At 54.7% G+C, this 22690-nt stretch overlaps 1 protein-coding gene across 1 annotated transcript; it reads left to right on the forward strand.

Annotated features, from left to right (window-relative positions):
• Positions 1 to 180: 180 nt before the first annotated feature.
• PRKCG (protein kinase C gamma) lies at positions 181 to 18871 on the forward strand. Its single transcript, XM_082606878.1, has 18 exons — positions 181 to 412; positions 824 to 855; positions 1894 to 1976; positions 6121 to 6232; positions 6382 to 6513; positions 7100 to 7256; positions 7918 to 8052; positions 8323 to 8410; positions 8683 to 8712; positions 10664 to 10816; positions 11151 to 11339; positions 12665 to 12756; positions 12848 to 12910; positions 13015 to 13153; positions 14845 to 14925; positions 16311 to 16418; positions 17704 to 17844; positions 17944 to 18871. Exons 1-18 carry the CDS (start codon positions 243 to 245, stop codon positions 18130 to 18132), a joined length of 2094 nt encoding a protein of 697 aa, XP_082463004.1. The 5' UTR covers positions 181 to 242; the 3' UTR covers positions 18133 to 18871.
• Positions 18872 to 22690: the final 3819 nt, after the last annotated feature.

Raw genomic sequence — 22690 nt, forward strand, 5'->3', positions numbered from 1 at the left:
CTCCTCCGCGCCCTTGCCCTCGGCTCTCCGCCCCACTCGCCCGCTCCCCCTGGCGGAGCCGGCGCGCCCCGGGGTGCCGCTCCCTGTCCTGCGCGCTCCGCTCCCGGAGGTGCCTCGCCCCTCTCCTTCCCACCTCGGAATCTCCCGCCGGCTCTTTTGCTCTTCCGAGCCTTCGGCTCCTTGCCTTTCCACCTGTTTCCCGAGAAAGGCAGGATCCTGGTCCCTGCTACGTTCCTGGGGCCATGGCAGGCCTGGGCCCCGGCGGAGGCGATTCAGAGGGGGGACCCCGGCCCCTGTTTTGCAGAAAGGGGGCTCTGAGGCAGAAGGTGGTCCACGAAGTCAAGAGCCACAAGTTCACCGCTCGCTTCTTCAAGCAGCCAACCTTCTGCAGCCACTGCACTGACTTCATATGGTGAGGGAAGGGGGCTGGGGCCCTGAGGGATAAGGAGACTAGGGCTAAAGACCCCTGACGCACCAGACCCCACAGTGATAAGGAAAGAGGGGGCTGCAGCCCTGGCTCCTGGCCCTAGGGTAGGAGGGGTCTAGGGGCCTGGGCCTGGATTCCTGGGTCAGAGAGAGGAGGGGCTGGGGCCCTGGACTTCTGGATCTGAAGGAAGGGGCTGGGGGCCTGGGCTCCTGGGTCTGAGAGAAGAGAGTCTGGGGAGCCAGAATTTCTAGGTTCTGGAAAGGAGAGGCAGCTGGGGCTCAGACTCCTGGGTCCTGCAGGAGGAGGATGGGAGGACTCAGGCCTCCTATGACTGGCAGAGGTGAGAGGTCTGGACCTCTCTTTTCTGCACTGACCTCAGATCCTTGACTCTTACAGGGGGATTGGAAAACAGGGCCTGCAGTGTCAAGGTAAGAGCTGGGGACCTGGACTACCAGGACCCTCAGGAGGGTGGAGGCTGGGGCCCCACAGCCTAGGCTGCTTGACACACGTGTTCTCTGGTCCCCAGAGAGGCGCGGGGGAGCCCGGGGCGGGGGGGTGTGGCAGAGACACAACCTGCAGTGGGGAGGGTGCTCTGACGGCGGGGCCAACGCGGAGGTGGTGCTGGGGGCCCCTCCCTCGGCCGGCTCCAGGTGGGGACAGATATTTGGAGAATCTGTTGCCATGGGAACAGTGAGATTTGGAAAAGGGGAGCTGAAGGGAGGGGGGGCTGGAGATGCAAAGTCAGAGCCCCCCCCAGGCTGCCGTTGCCATGACAACACCACCGTCCTAGGCAGGGGCCGGCCGGGTGGGGTCACCGATGGGCGGATGGGGGCCGGGTGGGGCCGGCAGTTATGGGGGCCGGGAGAGGGAGCCGAGTCCTAAAGCACCAGCTGCTACTGCTGAGATCCGAGTGAGTCAGGGAGGGGGGCGGGCCGGCAGCGGTGCCCCCAGACTCACTTCTGCCCAAGTTGATGCTCTCTGTTCTGTTGGAGGACCTCTCCCTGTGTTTCCTCTCTTCTAGTTGGCCTGCCTCTCTCCTGGCTTTCTTATCGCTGTCTGTGGGTCTGTGTCAATGGGATCCTGTTTTCTCTCTCTGTCTCCATCTCTTTCTGTCTTTCTCTGTCTTCCTCTCTCGTTGTCTGTCTTTGTCTCTCTCTCTGTCTCTCTATCTCTGTGTCTCTGTCTCCCTTTGGCTGTGGGTATGCATTGGGCTCTCTGTGCTTTCTCTGTTTCTGTGATTCTCTGCATCTCTGTTTCTTTCTTTGGGTCCACGTTTTGAATTTCTGTCTCCCAGTGTCTCTGTCTCTGTCTCTCTGCATGTCAAGGTCTCTTTGATTTTCTCTGTATTGAACTCTATGGGGATCATCCTCTCCTGGTTTTCTTTCTGTCTGGGTCTCCTCTGTTTCTGATTTTCTGTCCACTGGGGTCTCTCTCTGTCTCTGTGTCTCTATGATTCTCACCTTCAGTCTGCAGCTTTGTGGTTCATCGACGATGCCACGAATTTGTGACCTTCGAGTGTCCAGGCGCTGGGAAGGGCCCCCAGACAGACGTGAGTGCCCAGACACCTGGTTCTTCCTCCTCGGGCTGTGCCCCCGCCCTCACCCCCTCGGCGTCCGTCCCAATTTCTCCTGCTATTTTTAAGGCTGGGAGGGGAGGGGGGCTGGAGAGATAGGGAGAGCTAGTCTGGCCCAGATTCCCTGCCCTTGGCCTGGAAAGGGGGAATGAGAGGGGACCAAGACAGGCTGGGGACCCAGGTGGGGGACAAAGAGGAGGCGGGGTGAGGGGACCTCAGCATGGATGTGGGCTGTGATCCAGGAGTCAAGAGATTTAAAAAATAGAGAGCTGAGGGACAGAGAGAGAGACAGAGAGACAGAGAGAGAAATCGATGCAAGCACCGAGATCCTGAGATGAGACAGAGAGAGAACCCAGAGGTGCAGAAAAAAACAGAGACCCAGACAGAGAGATTGGGGCAGAGAGAGTGAGAGCAATGGAACGGAGACAGTGACACAGGAGGAAGGAAAAGGGGACCCAGAAAGACTGGGAGAGACAGAGACAGAGAAACTCAGAGAGACAGGGCGGTAGATACCCAGAACGGGAAACTAGAATAGAAAATGGTAGATAAGGATAACTGCTTAGGAGGTGCTGAGAGAGGGAAGCCCAGAGAGATCCTGTCATACACATGCACATACATGTGCATTTTCAGACACCCTGCCCGTGTGCATGCACACACACACACATACATATGCATATACAGACCCCTGTGTACACACACACACACACACATATATATGCATATTAGACCCCCGTGTATGCACACACACGTGCATGTACAGATCCCCCAGGTGCGCTCACACAGATACACACAACCGTTCTCTCCCCCCCCAACCCCCCAACATCAGGGGCTTACAAGAACTGTCCACCTTGCCTGCCTACCCCTGATCCCTCCTTCACTTTCTTTCTGGCTGTGGGGCTCTTCTCTCTGAGCCTCAGTTTCCCCCTCTGTATAATGAGGCTCACCGTCCACTGTTGACCAATAGAACTTTCTGCAATGATGGAAGCGTTCTGTATCTTCGCCATCCAGCTGCCAGCCACCACAGCTAACTGCCGAGGGACAGAAATTTAAATCCCATTTAATTTGAATTGATTTCAATTTATTTTTTTATTGAAGTATAGTCGATTTACAATGTTATGCCAATCTCTTGCTGTACAGCAAAGTAACTCAGTTATACACATATATACATTCTTTTTTTTTTTTTTTGCGGTACGCGGGCCTCTCACTGTTGTGGCCTCTCCCGTTGCGGAGCACAGGCTCCGGATGCGCAGGCTCAGTGGCCATGGCTCACGGGCCCAGCCGCTCCGCGGCATGTGGGATCCTCCCGGACCGGGGCACGAACCCGTGTCCCCTGCGTCGGCAGGCGGACTCTCAACCACTGCGCCACCAGGGAAGCCCTATACATTCTTTTTTAATATTCTTTTCCGTTATGGTTTATCACAGGATATTGAATATAGTTCCCTTTGCTATACATTAGGAACTTGTTTATCCACTGATTTCCAGTTAAATAGCCACCTGTGGTTAGGGCTACCATGTGGGACAGCACGAGTCTAGATGCCCCCAGTCTTGTTTATTTTTAATTTATTTAATCAATTTCTTTATTTTGGGCTGCATTGGGTCTTCATTGTGTGCAGCCTTTCTCTAGTTGCAGTGAGCGGGGGCTACTCTTCATTGCAGTGCACGGGCTTCTCATTACGGTGGCTTCTCTTCTTGTGGAGCACGGGCTCTAGGCCTGCGGGCTTCAGTAGTTGTGGCACGTGGGCTCAGTAGCTGTGGCTCGCGGGCTCTAGAGCACAGGCTCAGTAGTCGTGGCCCACAGACTTAGTTGCTCCGCGGCATGTGGGATCTTCCCGGACCAGGGCTCGAACCCGTGTCCCCTGCACTGACAGGTGGATTCTTAACCACTGCGCCACCAGGGAAGCCCGGGAAGTCCCCCACCCCCCCACCCCCACCGCGCCCAGGCTTGTTTTCAGGGAAGTCAGGCAGGATAAGAGCCCGGGGTCTGACACAGGGCTGGAAATGGTTTTATGGTTAGCAGATGGAGAAAGAGGCAGAATGAGAGAGAGGGAGAGAGAGCACCACCAAAGTCCATGAGGCATTTTGCCAGCTTGTCAGGTCAAGAAAACTGAAGTTTACATAGGGGATGTGACTTCTGAGAACACATATCGAGCACCACTGTCTACCAGCCCCTATATATGTTATGATTGGCTGCCTCGCCTGCCTGCCTCCACCACCAACAAACACTACATCTGATTCATCCAGGGCTCATTGCGTGCACTCATCAGGTATCTTGTATATAGTATAGGACTGAGTCTGCTTAACAGCTTATAAGGTTAGGTGTTGTTCCTGTCCTCATCTGACCGAGGCTCCTGGGCCAGGACACCTGGGCTTGAATCCCACCTCCACCGCGTATTGGTTCTGTGACCTTCCAAAAGTTTATTTACCTCTCTGCACCTCTGGAGTTCCTTGTCTATAAAATGGGGATGGTAACCATGCCCTCATCTTATAGGACTGTTTTAAGGACTAAATGAGTCAAATACTTGGGACAGCACCGGGTACATAGCCAGACACAAAGTATTAATTATTATCATTGTAAAATGATTGCTATTACTGATGAGGAAACAGAGGACAAGGTCTTTCCTCTATATCGCTCTGGCTTTCTTTTTCTTTGTGACGCACTAAGCTTTTAATCTTGTTGTCAGTGACACAGATCAAAGGCTTAAGGAATGCTCAGGGCTTGACAAGCATGATTTCATTCAATCTTCACAAGAACCCTTTCAGGGAGGGCTCACGGCCCCATTTTATGGGGAGGAAACCTGAGTCTCTAAAAAGGGTGGTGTGGCGGGAGGCCACACAGCTGGGTGGTCGGCAGAGTCAAAAATCTGGACCCTAATCTTTCGAACTGGAGCCCCAGTACTGTCTCCTTTTTAATAGCTACTTTCACCTTGAGAATAATTGCAACAGCTTCTATGTCAGGTGCCCTGCTGGGAATTTTCACCCACAGCATCTCATTTCATGCGGCAGGAACACTTTGAGCTAGGGTCAGCTGAAGATCTTTAGAGGTCCAGCACATGCAACTGCCAACACCCTCCCTCCGTCCAAGTATAATTCAAAATAGAATCCCCACTAAACTGCAAAATAAGTAAAAGCCCAAGAATGTCCTGAATTTTCACCCTAGGGATAACTCTTGCAATGCATTCTTAGAAAAAGGCAAATATCAGATTACTTAACACTCAGACATTGCTGAGGGTGGAAGGAGGAATGCTTTTACTGGTGTCTTAAATTCGTGCTTAATTGGACTCGACATTTAGCATCTCTTCAAGATATACATTGTTTATTTCCACTGGGCAGAGGAGGGCGCTGAGGCTCAAAATTGGGCACTTGTCTGAAATCACGCAGCTGGGAAGTGGCCCAGCTCTTGATTAAACCCAAGGGTATGTGGGGGCTGCAATAAAATCACTAATAATAACCATGGCAGTAATGACAGCGGTAACACTAAGGAGCACATCTAACATGCCAGACACTGCTCTGTTGATTACACTTAATGTTTCATTTAGGACGCCTGGGTCCCTAAAAAGGTCATATTCTCCATCCCACACGGGGCTCAGAGTAGGCAGATCATCAGCTGGTAGACATTGACAGAGGCTGACAGTGAATGATCTGAGGTTCATGGTGGCCCACAAGTCCTTGGAGAACAGCTTGTGGAAGGTTGGGGATTAGGGACTATGGGACTTTGGAAGCCTACACTTCCTTCAGGTTCTTCCCAAATGCCACCTTGTTAGTGAAACCTTCGCTGATCACTCTATTTCACAATCCCCTTCCCTACTTCATTTTTGTCCAGAGCACCTATTACCATCTATAATACTATATATTTTACATATCGTGTTTATTTTCTCTCTCCCTCCATTAGAAAGTAAAGTCCACGTGGACAGGAGTTTTCCTTTGTTTTGCTCAGGGCTGGGTCCCGGCACCAGGAACCGTGCCTGGCACACAGGATGTGCTCAATAAATATTGTAGAGTGAATGAGTGAGGTGGAGCCGCAGGAAGACTGGGACAGCAGGGCGGAAGAGAAAGAGTCCGGGGGGCTGTTCTTTTAGGACGCCCTGCAGACCCCTTCTGACCGGCTCCTCCCTGCCCCCAGGATCCCCGGAACAAGCACAAGTTCCGTCTGCACAGCTACAGCAGCCCCACCTTCTGCGACCACTGTGGCTCCCTCCTTTACGGGCTGGTGCACCAGGGCATGAAGTGCTCCTGTGAGTCTACGCTTGCTGCGCCCGCCAGAACTTGGCGCTTCCGGGGCCCCTGCAAAAGTGCAGTGTCTGGGTTTCCGGTAAATGCTGGGGAATGGAGTCAGGGGTTAAGGGTGGGACCTGAAGTGCTACCCTCAGTTCTGTCCCCCCAGGCTGCGAGATGAACGTGCACCGGCGCTGTGTGCGCAGCGTGCCCTCTCTGTGCGGTGTGGACCACACGGAGCGCCGCGGCCGCCTGCAGCTGGAAATCAGGGCTCCCACTTCGGATGAGATCCACATCACGGGTGAGACCCCGCCCCCTCGCCTGGCCCTGCCCCTTTACGGGAGCGTGAGGAACCGATTGAATTCCCCTGAGCTGCCCACCCCGCCCCTCCCCCTGACTCAGAAAGGCCACGCCCCTCGCGAAGGTCGCACCCACACTCCTGACCCCACCTGCAAAAGCTGAACACCACTCGGCCGCGCCCCTTCTAGCTCGAGGCCCCTTCTCCAGCCAAGCCTCTGGCGACTTTCAGTGCCTCTTAATGGCTGTTCTGGGCATCAAGGTCCTGGGGGTGGAGGGGTGGGGGGTGGGGAATGAGAGAAGAGCTGGTTCCGAAGGAGGTTCGGGTTTACTAGTGGTGATATGGCCAGGGTCCCGACTCCTGGGTCCTGATGGAGCCAGGGGCTTTGGGTTTGATTTCTGGGTAACTGGCTGGGGAAAGGGCTTCATGCCCTGTCTTCTGGGCACTGGAGAAGTGAAAGATCAAAAACACCTGGGTCTTGAGAGAGGCTGCTGAGAGATTGGAATTCTTGATTGCTGGCTGGGGGAAGGCTCGGGGGCTTCTTCCTGGATCTCTAACCCCATCTACCCTCCTTCCCCTCCCGGCTCAGTTGGCGAGGCCCGTAACCTCATCCCAATGGACCCCAATGGTCTGTCTGATCCCTATGTGAAACTGAAGCTCATCCCAGATCCTCGGAATTTGACAAAACAGAAGACCCGGACGGTGAAAGCCACGCTAAACCCTGTGTGGAACGAGACCTTTGTGTTGTGAGCCTCGGGTGCAGGGGAGGCTGTAATGACTGATAGAGAATGATCTGACGGTCCTGGTGGCCCAGAACACCCCGGAGAGCAGGCGTTAGGATTGGGGGAATCCCAAAAAGGTCAGAAGAAGGTGGTGGGGGAAGAAAATGACGTGGTTGAGGGAGAGGGACGGAGACACAGAAGGCAAGAGACAGACATCGGTGTGTTTCATCTCCATCAAAGCTCACCACTTTAGAATGAGACAGGGATCCGAGAGAGAGGTGGACAGACCCTGCGACTCAGAAGAAGAGACATAAACCCAAAGAGAGACACAGAAGGAATGGCGATGGGTGGGTGGCAGGGAGGGAAAGAGAAGGCAAGTGACAGAAAGACAGACGGACAGATCTAGAGGGAGGAGAGGGGCCCCGCGAAAGGGAGAGGCCTGGAGAGAAAGGCCAGGAGACAGAGACGGGGAAGAGCCAGGGAGGGAGGAGACTGAGAGCGCTGTCTAGGTTTACTTAGGGCCCAGACAGGGAGAGAGACGCTCTTCCGCAGGACCTGGGGGGTGCAAAACACTTCACGGAGCAGGAAACAGGCCCCAGCTCACCGGGTTTGCCTGCTCTTCCCCAGGGCGGAAAGGTGGGCAGCCAAGAGCTGGGCCCCTCACCCTGCCACTCCCTTCCCGCAGCAACCTGAAGCCGGGGGACGTGGAGCGCCGGCTCAGCGTGGAGGTGTGGGACTGGGACCGGACTTCCCGCAACGACTTCATGGGTGCCATGTCCTTTGGCGTCTCGGAGCTGCTCAAGGTTCCCGTGGACGGCTGGTGAGGGCGGGGGCGGGGGCGGGGGCGGGCGGGGCATCTGCGTCGACTTCCGTGGGTGGTCTCTCTCCTCTAGGGCACTATCTTTTCTACCTCCCTGTGCTTCTTTCTCTCTTTCCCCCGCCCCTCTCTCCTTATCTCACTCTTTCTCTCTCCTTCTCTGTCTCTCTGTCCCTTCCCCGCTTCTGATGTCTCTGCCTCTCCCGCGGGTGCCCCCCCTCCCCGTCCGTCTCCCCTACTCCTGCCCCGCTCTGGTCTCCGTCTGTATGTCAGGTACAAGTTACTGAACCAGGAGGAGGGCGAATATTACAATGTGCCCGTGGCTGATGCTGACAACTGCAGCCTCCTCCAGAAGTTCGAGGTACCCAGACCCCGGCTTCCCCGCCAGGAGCCCAGCCCAGTCACCCACAGTTCAGAGCTGGCCTTTCCCAAACTCCATCGCCCGTTGCCCACTGGCCCTGGGACTAAAATTCCCAGAAAACCCTGGAGTTCTTTCTGCTCTTCTAGGGCACTGCTGGGAATTAGAGTTCCTGTCCATCCCCCTGGCTTGGGGGTCTGGGGACCCCCATCCCCTGCTTTAGGGCAAACTCCTACCTCTCTGGGGGCTCTGACTCTGGCTTTCTTCTCCCCCAGGCCTGTAACTACCCCCTGGAACTGTATGAGGTGAGCAGAGCTGGAGGCCTGGAATGGAGACAGTTTCCTTTCCTGGTGGTCTGTATCTGTCCCCCCACCTCTCTCTCCTCCAATATCTGTCTTCATTTCCACACACATGGATTGAGCACATACTTGGTGGCAGGTCTTGTGCTTGCTGAGTAATCCTAGCTCTCCGGAGCCGAATCTGACCCTCAGGCAACTCCTCAAGGTAGGGACACAGTCACAAATACTCAGATTTCAGCATGATGTGCTAAATTAGAGGTAGCCCAGGGAACAAAGAAGCATAGAGGAGGCACTAACCCCAGCCTGGGGCCAGGGGGTTGGGGTGGAGGTGGTTAGGGAGGACTTCCCTAAGGAGGTGACACCTGAATTGCTCCTTGAGTTTTTCTGCCTATTTATCACTGTGCCTTTCTCTCCTCCATTGGTTTTTTGACCTGCTGAACACCTATTTCCTGAGGTTTTATGTAAACCAAGCCCTATTCTGGGAGTAGAATCAGGCCATTCCCTGGGGAGCTCCTCTTTCAATATAGGAGAAAGTTACAGATAGGGAAGGAATGTGTTTGATCATGGAGATGGCCTCAGGCACTAGGGAGTCCTAAGCCTCTGTCAGGACCTGGGGGAGTCAGAGAAAAGTTCGTAGACAGGAAGTGCAGGATTCCCCAGGCAAAGGACAGGAAGACGAGATTTCCAGGCCAAGGAAGGAATAATGCGCTCGTTCTCTCTCTCTCTCCCATTTATTCTTTCAAAAAACATTTTGTTGAGCCCTCTGTGTGCAAGGCATGGTTCTAATCACTGGGGATAGAGCAGAAAACGAGAGAGAGAGAGAGAGAGAGAGAGAGAGAGAGAGAGAGAGAGAGAGAGACAACCTCCTGCCCTCATGGGGCTTACACTTGGAGGAAGGCATTCAACAAAATAAAGGAGTGAATGATCCTATGTCAGAAGGTGGTGTGTGATTATGGAGAAAAATAAATGCTAAAGAGGATAGGGAGTGATGTTTTTTGAGATTTTAATAGCAGTAAGCAGAGAAGCCTTCACTGAGAAAGTGACCTTTGGGCAAAGACATAAAGGAGATGAAATAGCGAGCCGTGAGGATAGTGGAGAGCCTTCCAGGTGGAGGGAAGATCACGTGCAAAGGCCCTGAGGTGGGCCCAGACCAGCAGTGAGGCTGGAGCAGAGGGAGGGATGAGGGATGAGGGTGGGAAGAAGTAGGAGATGGAGTCAGAGAGAGAAGGGGTGGGGGTAGCCTCGTCATTTATTGGACGGATTTTGGCTTTTAAACCAGGTGAGATGGGAGGGCATTGGAGGTGGCCTGAGATGATTTCTATTTGGACAAGATAACTGCCTCTGTGTCAAGAACAGATGGTGGAAGGAGGTAGAAGGCTATTGTGAAGGCCCAGAGGGGAGTTGCCAGTGGCTTCGCCCGGGGGGACAATGATGGTAAAGGTGTTCAGATTCTGGGTGTGCTCTGAACATAGAACAGCAGGATGTGCATTCAGCACTCATCTCCTGAGACCTTCATCCACTCAACACATTCCTGCTGAGACCCAAGTCATGTGCTGGGTGATGGTAGAAAAACAGAAAGGAGGGCGACACAGTCTCTGACTTTAATGGACTTTGATTTCTGGCTCTGTTTTTTACCTGCTGTGTGACTTCGGGCAAGTTACTTAATGTCTCTGTGCCATCTTCTCGAAAATGGGGACTGGGGTGGGTGACAAGGGTCTCCTGGAGGATCCGTGGCATATAGTAAGCTATCTGAGTGCTAGTTGAATCATAAACCCTCCAGGCTACGGGAAGTCCGCGAAAGTTCTTAAGCCAAAGATGGGGGTGGAGACAACTCTTTCTCTCTCCATCTTTCCATCTCTCCCCGTCCCTTTCGTTCTTGGGTGCTGTGTCTCTGAGGGGCACCTCCTTATCCCCGTCTGGGGCCTGACTAGTTTCGGATCTCTCCCCTTTCTCACAGAGGGTGCGGATGGGTCCTTCTTCCTCTCCCATCCCCTCCCCATCTCCTAGTCCCACCGACTCCAAGCGCTGTTTCTTCGGGGCAAGCCCTGGACGTCTGCACATCTCTGACTTCAGCTTCCTCATGGTTCTAGGAAAAGGCAGTTTTGGGAAGGTTGGATTCCTGGGGCTCTGGGAGAAGGGGGAGAATGTCTGGGGGTGGGGCTCAGGTTTCTGGTTCTTAGAGAGGAAGTGCAGCGGGGAGGGAGCTAGGCTACTGAGTCCCCAAAGAGAGTTTGATGGGGCCTCTTGAGTTCCTGGAGGGGAGAGGCATAAAGATGTGGATACTTTCTCTGAGGGAGTAGTTGGCAAAGTCAGGGCACCTGGTCCCCTGAGAGGGAGAGGGAGGACCTGGGACTCCGTTTGTTTGTGTCCTTGAAAGGGAGGGGTAGGGACCCGCACCTCTGGGTTCCCAAGATGGACTGGGCCTTTCCCGCCTCTGCCCCTAGGTGATGCTGGCCGAGCGCAGGGGCTCCGATGAGCTCTATGCCATCAAGATCCTGAAGAAAGACGTGATTGTCCAGGATGACGACGTGGACTGCACCCTGGTGGAGAAACGCGTGTTAGCCCTGGGGGGTCGAGGCCCCGGAGGCCGGCCCCACTTTCTCACCCAGCTTCACTCCACTTTCCAGACCCCGGTAAGAAAGGAGGTGGCAGAGGCCGGCTCAGGAGCCGTGCCTCATCCCCGCTGGAGGGATCAAGCATTTGCTTTGAGATTCTGAGTTTTTGGCAAGGCGGGAGAACCCTGTGAACTCTGATTGGGTGTGGCCAGCTCCTCAGTGGGCGTGGCCAGAATGCAGGTGCCCTGGAGGGCGTGGCCACGAGGCTAGGATCCTGCGTGGGAGTGGCCTGAATCCCCTAGGTCTTGAGTGGGTGTCTTTTGAGTAAGGGCTTCTGGAGTAAAAGAATTCGTGGAGAATGTCTTCTAAGTGAGCATGCCTACAAGTGGGCTCTGAGGGATGAGGTTGTTGCTCTTGGATTCTGAGTTAAGGACTTGTCAGAAACAGGGTGTTTCCCGAAGTATGTGGAATGGGACAACGAGTCAGAACTGTCAGGGGTTAGAGAGAGCGTGACTCTACTTCCAAGAGCTCTGAGTGGGCGTAGCCAGCTTCCTGGAGGTTTTGTTTTGTTTAAATTTTTATTCATTTATTTATTTATTTTTGGCTGCATTGGGTCTTCATTGCTGCACATGGGCTTTCTCTAGTTGCTGCGAGCGGGGGCTACTCTTCGTTGCGGTGCGCGGGCTTCTCATCGCCGTGGCTTCTTTTGTTGTGGAGCATGGGCTCTAGGTGCACGGGCTTCAGCAGTTGTGGCACACAGGTTTAGTTGCTCCACGGCATGTGGGATCTTCCCGGACCAGGGCTCGAACCCGTGTCCCCTGCATTGGCAGGCTGATTCTTAACCACTGTGCAACCAGGGAAGTCCCCTTCCTGGAGTTTTTTAAAAATTAGTACTGTATCGGGAATTCCCTGGCAGTCCAGTGGTTAGGACTCCATGCTTCCACTGCAGGGGGCGCAGGTTCAATCCCTGGTCGGGGAGCCAAGATCCTGCAAGTGGCACGGCACGGCCAAAAAAATAAAAAATAAATTAAAAATTACTATCATTTGCTAGTGAGGCCCGAACAACTTTGGTTCCTAACAGGTGGCCATGATTGCATATGCATGTGAGTGGGTATGGAAAGAGGTTTCAGTATCCCAGGGATTTCAAGCAAATGGTGGGCCTCAGTCTTAAATTCCGAGAATGGAGGACTGGAACACCTGACAGTTCGGAGTAACCGGGGATGGGAGGGTGTGGAGATTCTGCAGTGGCTGAGAATCTTCTGGGCCTCCCTGTGGGCACAGACAGTTGCTTTGGATTTCTGATTGGGTGGATCCAGAGCCTTTGTCTCAAGTGGGCAGGGACGGACGTTTCCAACCCCTGGTGGGCGTGTCCTTGCCTCTAAGTCCCGTCCACTCCTCCCCAGGATCGCCTGTATTTTGTGATGGAATATGTCACTGGGGGCGACTTGATGTACCACATTCAGCAGCTGGGCAAGTTTAAGGAGCCCCACGCAGCGTGAGTCTTGGCCAAGAGAGGAGGGTAGAGGGAAGGTGGAAGGGAGTGGGCTCCAGTCTCGGTCCTTCTGACTCCCCACCTCCACCTCCAGGTTCTACGCAGCAGAAATCGCCATCGGCCTCTTCTTCCTTCACAATCAGGGCATCATCTATCGGTGAGCGGTCCCAGGCCTTTCAGGGGAGGGAATCAGACCCCCAGAAGAGAAGGAATTTGAACTTAAGGCTCCAGCCCGTTGAACTGTACCCTTCCCATCCCCAGGGACCTGAAACTGGACAACGTGATGCTGGATGCTGAAGGACACATCAAAATCACTGACTTTGGCATGTGTAAGGAGAACGTCTTCCCCGGGACCACGACTCGCACCTTCTGTGGGACCCCAGACTACATAGCCCCCGAGGTAATCCTACCTCCGCCGCTTGGGTTGCGCTCCAAATTCACTGAGTAGGTGCGGCTGGTCGTCTGGTATTCAGGGTATGGGGACTTGACCCTGGGGTCTTTACCTGAGTCGTGGGTGTTCCGACAGCAAGCAGCGCGCAGAGAGCCTCGTGCGGAGCGTTGTAAGTGGGCGGAGCTGAGCCTCTAAATAGGCAAAGTGGGGGGACCTGTGGGTGAATGTTCGAGAAGAGCAGGACCAGCTCTAGGGCTTCTAGGAGGACAGGGCCTGTTACTGGACTGTTCTAATGAGGTGGAGATGATTTCCGGTGTACTCTGACTGGGTGGGCCCCATCCCCCTAGAACATTAGGCATGTGCAGGGTGTCCCCTGAATATTTCAAGTGGGCACAGTATGCTCTGATTTTGTTAGGGGGGGTGAAGCTAATGATCGGACTGTATATAAGTAGACTGAGAGCACGTCCTGACTTCTCACTTGATGGAGGAGGTGTGGTTGCTGGTGCCCTCCTTGATCTTGCCTGGCGATCCTATGATAGTGCCCAAGTAACCAATGCCAGTGATTTCAAAACATAGCTGGTAATCAGAATCACCTGAGGAGATTTTGAAAAATACACACATCTCCCTGCCTCTGACTCTGGCCTATCGTGGCTGGAATTCTTCAGGGCTGGGGACATCTCTCTTTAAACAGTCCCCTAGGGCTTCCCTGGTGGCGCAGTGGTTAAGAGTCTGCCTGCTGATGCAGGGACAAGGGTTCAGGCCCTGGTCCGGGAAGATCCCACATGCCACGGAGCAACTAAGCCCGTGTGCCACAACTACTGAGACTGCGCTCTAGAGCCCGTGTGCCACAACTACTGAAGCCCACATGCCTTAGAGCCCGTGCTCTGCAACGGGAGAGGCCACCGCAGTGAGAAGCCCACGTACTGAAAGGAAGAGTAGTCCCCACTCGCCGCAACTAGAGGAAGCTCGTGCGCAGCAACGAAGACCCAACACAGCCAAAAAAAAAAGAATCCGCCTGCCAATGCAGGGGACACGGGTTCGAGCCCTGGTCCGGGAAGATCCCTCATGCCGCGGAGCAACTAAGCCCATGCACCACAATTACTGAGCCTGCGCTCTAGAACCCGTGAGCCACAACTACTGAGCCCACTTGCCACAGCTACTGAAGCCCGTGCACCTAGAGCCCGTGCTGCACAGCGAGAGAAGCCACCACAATGAGAAGCCCGCGCACCGCAATGAAGAGGAGCTCCCGCTCGTCACAACTAGAGAAAGCCCACGTGCAGCAACGAAGACCCAACGCAGCCAAAATTAATTAATTAATTTTATTTTTTTAAAAAACCCAAAAAACAGTCCCCTAGAAGAATCTGATATGTGTCCAGATTTAAGACTCTCTGGTCTCTGAAATTCTGCCCTATGCACCTGATATTGTAAGGAGAGAGTCCAGTTACCTAGATTTTCTGGATGGGTGGAACTTGCGACTTGGTCTTTAGATAGTCTTTATATTTGGGACCAAAGAAATGTTCCAAGTAGGTAGAGTTTGTTTCCCAAATTTTCCAGAGGATGGAGCCAAAGTGTTCTGAATGGGAAAAGTTTGTGCTGAAAACATTTAAAGTGGGTAGGGTTCCCAGGTGGTGAAGCCAGAGGGGCTCTAGGTTTCTTGAATCACAAATCATAATCCCTTGCCTTCCTTCCTCCCCTGCTAGATCATTGCCTACCAGCCCTATGGGAAGTCTGTCGACTGGTGGTCCTTTGGGGTCCTGCTGTATGAGATGTTGGCGGGGCAGGTAAGGGAAGTGGGGGAGAGGCTGGTCTGACTAAAGGCAACACGGATGGGGTGCCACCTGTTACATGGCCATTATCTCAGGAGGAGCAGGTCAGGAAGGGATGTCCGTCTATAGGCTAATAAGGCGTGCTAAGCTGTGGGGAAGGTCAGCCAGATAGGAGAGCGCTCCCCGTGGTTCTGAAGCATTGTCTTCCCACAGGCTAGGGGTTCCTCACCTTTCTTGTGTCACGGACCCCCTTCTCAGAACAATGTTTTTAAACACATGAAGTAAGATAATAGCATTACAAAAGAAGCCAATCGTATTGAAATATGGTTATCAAAATGTTAAAGGTTTAGTTGAGTAATTTAACCAACTAAATAAATTTAACTTAAATGTGTACGGTTGTCTAAACATATTAGAATATGGACCTATATGTGATATCCTACTAATGAATTAAATGGTAATATCTCACAGGAACAGGAAGTAAATAGGAAGGTCTACCAGTAATTTTGAAGTAGAGATGACTGATTTTTTGATATATTTGCAACTCTTACGTGCTAAGAAAATATCTGTGATTTCCATTGGTGATGATGTCACAGTTACGACTATTTGGGTTTGTTTCCTATAATTGCCATGAATGCTGAATTTCAGTTTTAGATTTTAAAGAATAAAGATGCATGTTTTTTCCCATCCAAATTCATGGCCCCCCACAATGGTATAAACAGACTCCCTAGACCTCACATTAAGAATCTTTGCCTGGGGGCTTCCCTGGTGGCGCAGTGGTTGAGAGGGCTTCCCTGGTGGCGCAGTGGTTGAGAGGGCTTCCCTGGTGGCGCAGTGGTTCAGAGTCCACCTGCCGATGCAGGGGACGCGGGTTCGTGCCCCGGTCCGGGAAGACCCCACATGCCGCGGAGCGGCTGGGCCCGTGAGCCATGGCCCCTGGGCCTGCGCGTCCGGAGCCTGTGCTCCGCAACGGGAGAGGCCACAACAGTGAGAGGCCCGTGTAACGCAAAAAAAAAAAAAAAAGAATCTTTGCCTGGGTACTGCTTTTGCTAATCCCAGAAGACTGGAGGCCACTCATCCAACCGGGTGAATGCTTTTACAGCTTTTCCTGCAGTTTTTTCTCTCTTCTTTTTAAATGACACATTGCCTAATTAATACCCTGCCAATTTACATAGCAGAGAAAGAGAGACAGAACAGCAAAGAGGTGCAGAGAGCTGAAGCATCTGAGATAGAAAACAACAGAGTCTGAAAGTGAGAAACATACAGCTTTTGCGGTTTGGTCAAATTTTTCCCTAGGAATTTGGGGGCCCAGGCGCGGGCTGTGTTCATGGTGGGCAGTGAGGGTGTGGAAGGTGCGGCCAGGTAGTTTGCCAAGTCTCTGACTATCCTCTCTACTTCCTTAGCCCCCCTTTGATGGGGAGGACGAGGAGGAACTGTTCCAGGCCATCATGGAACAAACTGTCACCTACCCCAAGTCGCTTTCCCGGGAAGCTGTGGCCATCTGCAAGGGGGTGAGAGACCTAACTCCTAGATTCTCCAGACCCATAAGCCACATGCCCCACTGCTGCTGTCCAGGGCTGCCCACACATTGTCTATGTGCACCTTAGGAAAAGGCTCCCGTTCCTCAAGTTGCTTTACTCCCGTCTGCTGAAAAAATTTATATAATACAGAGATTTTGTTAGAACAATAACATAGTGCCTTGCTGCCACCTGTAGTCCAAGGATGGCCTCTATCCTGTCCTCCTGTGCTAGCCCCTGTCCCCAGCTCATGGCAGGAAGTGCTGGAAGGCCAAGGCCTGCCTCTCCAGAACTGGCTGGGTCAGGTGAACCTAACTCCTGCCACTTTTCTTCCTTTGGGATCTCGGTTGGGCAAGTCACCAAAACTCTGGGAGCCTCCGTCTCCTCCTCTGGGGTTGTGGAGTTAAGGCAGGAGGAAGAGACTAGCCTACAGCAGCTGTTCAACAGATGTTAGGACACTTCTGCTTCTAGCTCCCGTCTCCATGTCTCTCTGACTATCTCTCTCTGGGCTTCTGTCTCACCCCTCTGCCTCCATCTACATATCATGGGGCTTTCTGTGTTGCTACCTTTTTTTCTGCGTCCTTTGGGAATCTCTGTCCACCGTCTGCATCTTTGTTCTCCTCTCTCTGGGTCTCTGTCTCCCCTTTCTCTGAGTCTCCGCCCTCATATGGGGTCTTCCTCCCTCTCTCTCGGCATTTGTCTCCTGGGTCTCCATCCTCTTCTCCTTCCGGACCTCTGTGTCCCCCACCCCTGCCCCTGCTCGTCTCTTACCTTCTCTGGGTATCTGTCCTCCCTCTGAGTTTCCTCCTCTCTCTGGATCTCTATGCCCGCTTTTCTCTGTGTCTTCAATCTCCTCTCTCTCCCCCCTTCTCCCTCTCTGACACTCTCCCTCTCTCCCTCTCTCCCTCCGTCCCCCATCTGGGATTCTTTCCATTTCCCTTCCTCTCTTTCTGGGTTTTTCCGCCCCTCATACCCTCACACCCTAACTTGGCTTCTTTCTTTGTCTCTCCCTGGGTCTCTGGATCCGGGTTCCATCTCCCCCATCTCATTCATTCCCCCTCTTCCTCTTTCTCTCTCCCTTTCTTCTTTCCACTCCCTCCCCCCATCTCTGTCCCATCTACCCCTCCCCCCGCCACCCCACCCCCCATTCTGCTCTTTCTGGATCTCTATGCTTGTCTCCCTGTTCCTCCTTCCTTGTCTTCCTCCCTCTCTGTCGTTCTCTGGGCCTCCCTGTCCGGGACTCTGTCTGTCTGTCCGTCTCTCTCTGTGTTTCCTGCAGTTCCTAACCAAGCACCCAGCAAAGCGCCTGGGCTCGGGGCCAGATGGAGAACCCACCATCCGAGCTCATGGCTTTTTCCGCTGGATCGACTGGGAACGGCTGGAACGATTAGAGATCGCGCCTCCTTTCAGACCCCGCCCGGTCAGTCACCTTCTGGGAACAGAATCTTGGCCCCTAGACGGTGGAATAGCCATCCATGAGCTCCAGTACTTCATGTTTCCCTCCCGGTGTTTCCCACAGTGTGGCCGCAGCGGCGAGAACTTCGACAAGTTCTTCACGCGGGCGGCGCCAGCGTTGACTCCCCCAGACCGCCTAGTTCTGGCCAGCATCGACCAAACCGAATTCCAAGGCTTCACCTATGTCAACCCGGATTTCGTGCACCCGGATGCCCGCAGCCCCATCAGCCCAGCACCTGTGCCAGTCATGTAATCTCACCTGCCGCCACTAGGTGTCCCCATGGCTCCCTCCGCCGCGCCAGCCTTACCCCTACCCCACGCGCCCCCCACTTCACCACCCCCTCTCCAATTCTAGATCTTGCTGCCCAACGTTCTGGCCTCTGCCCTCCCCCTCCCTGCACCGGGTTCCAGATACCCCTCCCAAGCGTTCCTGGCATTCTAAACTGCATACAATCTCTGGAGTCTTACCGTGTTCTAGATTCTGCTGGGCTGAGCCCTAGATTCTGACCTGCCTCAGTGTTCTGGATTGCGCTCCACCAAGTTACAGAGCCGCCAACACCATCCCAACTCCAAGGAGTTCTAGACTCCATCTTGGTAGACTCTATGCCTCTTCTTCTTCTTTCTTATTTCTGGGAAATAGCGTCACGGGGCGGGCTGTTTCAGACTGGGATTTCAGAACAACCCCCCCACCTCGAGGCCCCACCCACCTCCACTCCATTCTGGAGTAAGTGGGAAGCTGTGCCTCTGTGCTCCAGTGCCCCTCTTCTACACTCTGGGGATTCCTGGGATGTATGGAAGATTCTCTCCCCAGCTGTTCTCAGTCAGCTTTTGTCCTAGACTCCCCATCCTAAACCCACCACTGCATGGCTTCTCCAGTCCTGCTCGGAACCCAACCCCTACCCCAGTGCCTGCCACTCTCGGGGACTCTCCCCACCCCCGATCCTCTGCCTCTCCCACCCTGCCACAGCTGCTGGAGAATAAATGTGGGATGCTGATGCTGAAGTGTTTGGATGTTTTCTTCTAAGCTTGGAGAATGAAGGGGGTGTGCACGTGGGACAACGACTGTACATAGAAACAAACAGAGACAGAGGCTGAGGAGGGGTCAGCAGAGAGAGGGAAAACGCAGAGACCCATAAAGTGAGAGATGATACCCACAGCATGAGAGTAAAGAACAGAGACCTGGAGAAAGCAGAGAGAGAGAGAGAGAGAGAGAGAGAGAGAGAGAGCGCGCGAGCGAGCTACACACAGAGTGCCATAGAGAGGACCAAAGTGGACACGTGCAGGAAGAGGCAGCGGTGTACTTATAGACCACTGAGCGTGTCAGGTAGAGATCCCGGGCACAAAGACAAGCACGCACATATTCGCCCAGAGCAATAAAGCTCACACGCTGGCACACTGAGACCCAGCGACTGGGAAATCCTAAGAGGGAGGATGAAAGGCAAGCCTGCTATTGAAAGACCCCCCAAGACAGAGACACCCGTGAGCTTAAGAATCAGAGACTGAGGCAGAGGGCAGGCAGACGCGCCCTCCGGGCCTCTTTCCCTTGACCCACTTGCGAGTGAGGGGCGTGGAGAGGGCAGTCCAAATAGACTACACTTCCCAGCAGACACTGCGGCGGACCCTTCCCCCAAGTGCGGCCCCCGCCGCCAGGGCTGGTGGGAAGTGTAGTCCCTGCACAGGGACAGGCCAATGGAATGGTGTGCCTCCGTCTGTGTATTTGGAGGTGACTGAGCTTCAAAGCTTCGCAGGCTCCCTCGGGGAACCCCGGCGTCTCTTCGTCCCTGCAGGCTCTTGGGTTTCCGGGGCTCGGTCCAGTTGGATGCTGGGGCTTCTCCTCTCTTTCCCAGCACCGCCGCGGTACCCCCATCCGGTGCCCGCGGCCCCCAACCCCTGCTCCGACCCTCGGCGGGCGGCCTGCCCCTTTAAGAGTGGCCCCGCTGACATCACGGCGGGGGGGTGGGTGCTGGCCCGGCTCCCGGCTCCGCGGCGGCTGCAGGACCCGGCTCCGCTCTGCGCCCGCCTGCTGCTCAGGGGACCCCGGCCCGGGACGCCCCCTCCAGCTTCTTCCAGCCGCCCAGACCCCAGGCTCCGCCCCACGCCTGGGCAGAGCCCCAGTCTTCATCAGGGTACCCCAGGATTGCCCCCGCTGTCTCTTCTTCTCAGGGTCTCTTCCCTCTCTCTCTCTCTCTCTTTCTCTCTCTTTCTCCCTATCTCAAGGTCTCTGGGTCTCAGCATCTCTCAGCCCAAAGGTCTTTGACGGTCTACTTGTCTCTCTCTGTCTGTGACCTCTCCACTTCCAGGACCCCAGAATCTCTGAGCCTGGAGGAAGAGGAGGGATCCTAGATCAGATCTCTGCCTCTCCATTTCTCTCTGTCTCTTTTAGGCCATCTCTGTGTCTTCTCCAGTCTCCAGACCTGCGAGTCTCAGAATTTCACAGCCTCTAGGTCTCGGTGTGACTCTGGATTCTCTGCTCTGTCTCTCTGCCGCTCTGTGTGCCCCTGCCCCTCTCGGGCTCTCTACCTCTGTTTCTATTCTCTCTCGCTCCCTGCCTCCCCCATTCTCGAGGCCCATCTCCCTCCCTCCCCGCATCCTTTGCCCCCTCCTTCCCTGCCCCTCCCCTCCTCCGCAGTAGCCAATGAGCGGCCGCCGGTCCCAGCTCCCGGCGTCGAACGCCGAGTGAGGCCGCGGGCGCGGGGGGTGGGGGGTGGGAGGCCGGGAGGGGGCCGGGACGCCGGGCTCCGGGGCGGGGGCGGGGGGCGCGGGCACCGGCGACCCCGGTGGCGGCGGCGGCAGCGGCGGCGGCCGGGGGAAGCCGCGGGGCCGGTCATGCGGCTGCGGGGCCCGCGGCCCGGAGCGTCCGCCCAACCCTGAGCGAGGTGAGCGTGAGGGGAGGGTCCTGGAAGGAGGTGGGCGCGGGGGGTTCCTCTGGAGGTGGCTGGGAGACGGAGCTTGGGGCTAAAAGGGGCCTGAGTGGCTCCGGGGGCTGAGATTCTGGCGGTCGGACGCCCGAGTTCGGGGGCAGTGGGGGATGGAGGGACATTTGGGCCTAAGGAATCCGGGAGGACGGGGTCCGAGGGTCCCAGAGTGGGGCAACTGTAACTCTTAATGTCCGAGTCTTGGAGACCGTGGGCACCGGGGAGGGTGCAGGCCAGGTCCTTGAGGGAGGCGGTCCTGGCTGAGGGGGGAGGGCCCGGGCCCGGTAAAGGCAGGCTGTGAGTCTGAGAAGGGGGTCCCCAAAAAGAGGGAGCACGTCTCCCAAGGTATTGAAGGGAGGTGGAGTTTGGACTTGGGGCTTGGAGAATGGGACCCCAGGGATCCAGAAGCCTATATCCAGGAAAGGCTGGGATAAAGAAGGATAAGAAGGAGGCTCCGGGCCTTGGGGGGAGGGGGGGGTCCCAAAGGAGGAAGGGCTGGAGGCTGGAGGAGAATGAGGAGATCTGGGCGGGCCATTTAGAGTGAGGAGGAATCAAGCAAGGAAGGAGGGAACCGCCAGAGGGGAAGTGAGAAGGGCGACGTTGGCAAGGTCCCAGCTGGGAGTCTGAGAAGACAATGGGGGGAGCTGAGGTCAGCTACCTGGGACTAAGACAGTCAGGGTGACAGGGTTTTTGATGCTGGTTTCTGAGGTGAGTGGACTGGAAGAGGAGCAGACAGCTGGCAGTCAAGCCCTGGAGCCATGGGACGGGGGATGGGAGGAAAAGCTGGTCGGAGCCCTGCCAGTCTCGGATTCCTGAATCCTCCAGGAGGCTGGGGGCATGGCGGGTGGGCTGGGGGCACCAGATGCTGCAGTGTGGGGGGGGCAGGCGGGATGAAGATTGTCTCAAACTCCAGGGTTCTTACTGGGGTGGTGTCAAGTTTCAAGGCTACAAGAATTCTGGTTAAGGAGAGTGGGGTCTCAAGTCTTGGCTGCATTGTAGGGGGGGTGTTGATTAGGGGTCTTAACCTTCATAGTTAAAACGGTGATGGAGGTTGTGGTATTCATATAGGTTGAGGTCTCTGGTTGAGATAGGATGGGAATCTCAGTTTGAGCCCCCAAATCATGAGACTGTGTGGTTTAGGGAAATGTTCTTGATAAAGGGTGAGTGTGGTGGGTAAGGGATTAAGAGCTCCCTAGGTGGAATCTCCAGATTTCTGACTGGAATTTTGGAGGCCACAGCCTTGAACTGAGGATCTCTTTTTTGAGGGTCCAGTGTTAGGGAGATCTGGGTTCCAGGTTGGATGTTGAAGAGGGTCTGTATTTGGAAGTCCTAGTATGGGAAGTTGGAGTCCAGAACCTCTGGTAGGGAATCTGGGGATCTTGTAATGGGGATGGGGGGAATGGGGACCCTGGGCTTCCTGATTCGGGTTTTAGAGTTCAGAGCACTGATCCCTAGTTTGAAGGAAGGTCACTTGTTTGACTGGAGTGCTCTGATTAGGATGCTGAGATGGGGGACTCCCAGATCATGGTTTTGACATTCTGGAGTCTCTAGCCGAAATCCTGGCTCCAGGTCTCTGGGCCCCAGTATTCTGGGATCCAGCAACATGGGGTGGAGTTCTAGCATTCCAGGTTCAGGGGCCTGTGGGGACTTGGGATGGGTGGAGGGAGGAATTAAGGTTCTGGAATCTTGGATCTGGGTCGTCGTCCATGATCTCAGACTGGGATACCAAATTGAGGTCAAGACACCATATCAGAGTTAGAAGGTCAAGGTCTTGGTATTAGAATTGGATGTTAAGGGTCAAGATACGAGTCCAAGGGTTTAAACTTAGGTGGGAGGTCTGAGGTCAAGGCTAGCAGGGTATGGGGTTAGGGTCCTTGGCTAGCGACCCACTTGGGG

The sequence above is a fragment of the Mesoplodon mirus genome (assembly GCF_964341445.2).
Source record: "Mesoplodon mirus genome assembly, chromosome: 19".
Lineage (NCBI taxonomy): Eukaryota > Metazoa > Chordata > Mammalia > Artiodactyla > Ziphiidae > Mesoplodon > Mesoplodon mirus.

What these genes read in the sequence shown, in the direction of transcription:
- PRKCG (XM_082606878.1), top strand. Translation starts at nt 243, where the DNA reads ATGGCAGGCCTGGGCCCCGGCGGAGGCGATTCAGAGGGGGGACCCCGG. An exon ending in GGAAGGGCCCCCAGACAGAC is followed by an intron (nt 1,977 to 6,120) that starts GTGAGTGCCCAG and finishes CCCTGCCCCCAG; the next exon opens with GATCCCCGGAACAAGCACAA. An exon ending in AAGGTTCCCGTGGACGGCTG is followed by an intron (nt 8,053 to 8,322) that starts GTGAGGGCGGGG and finishes TCTGTATGTCAG; the next exon opens with GTACAAGTTACTGAACCAGG.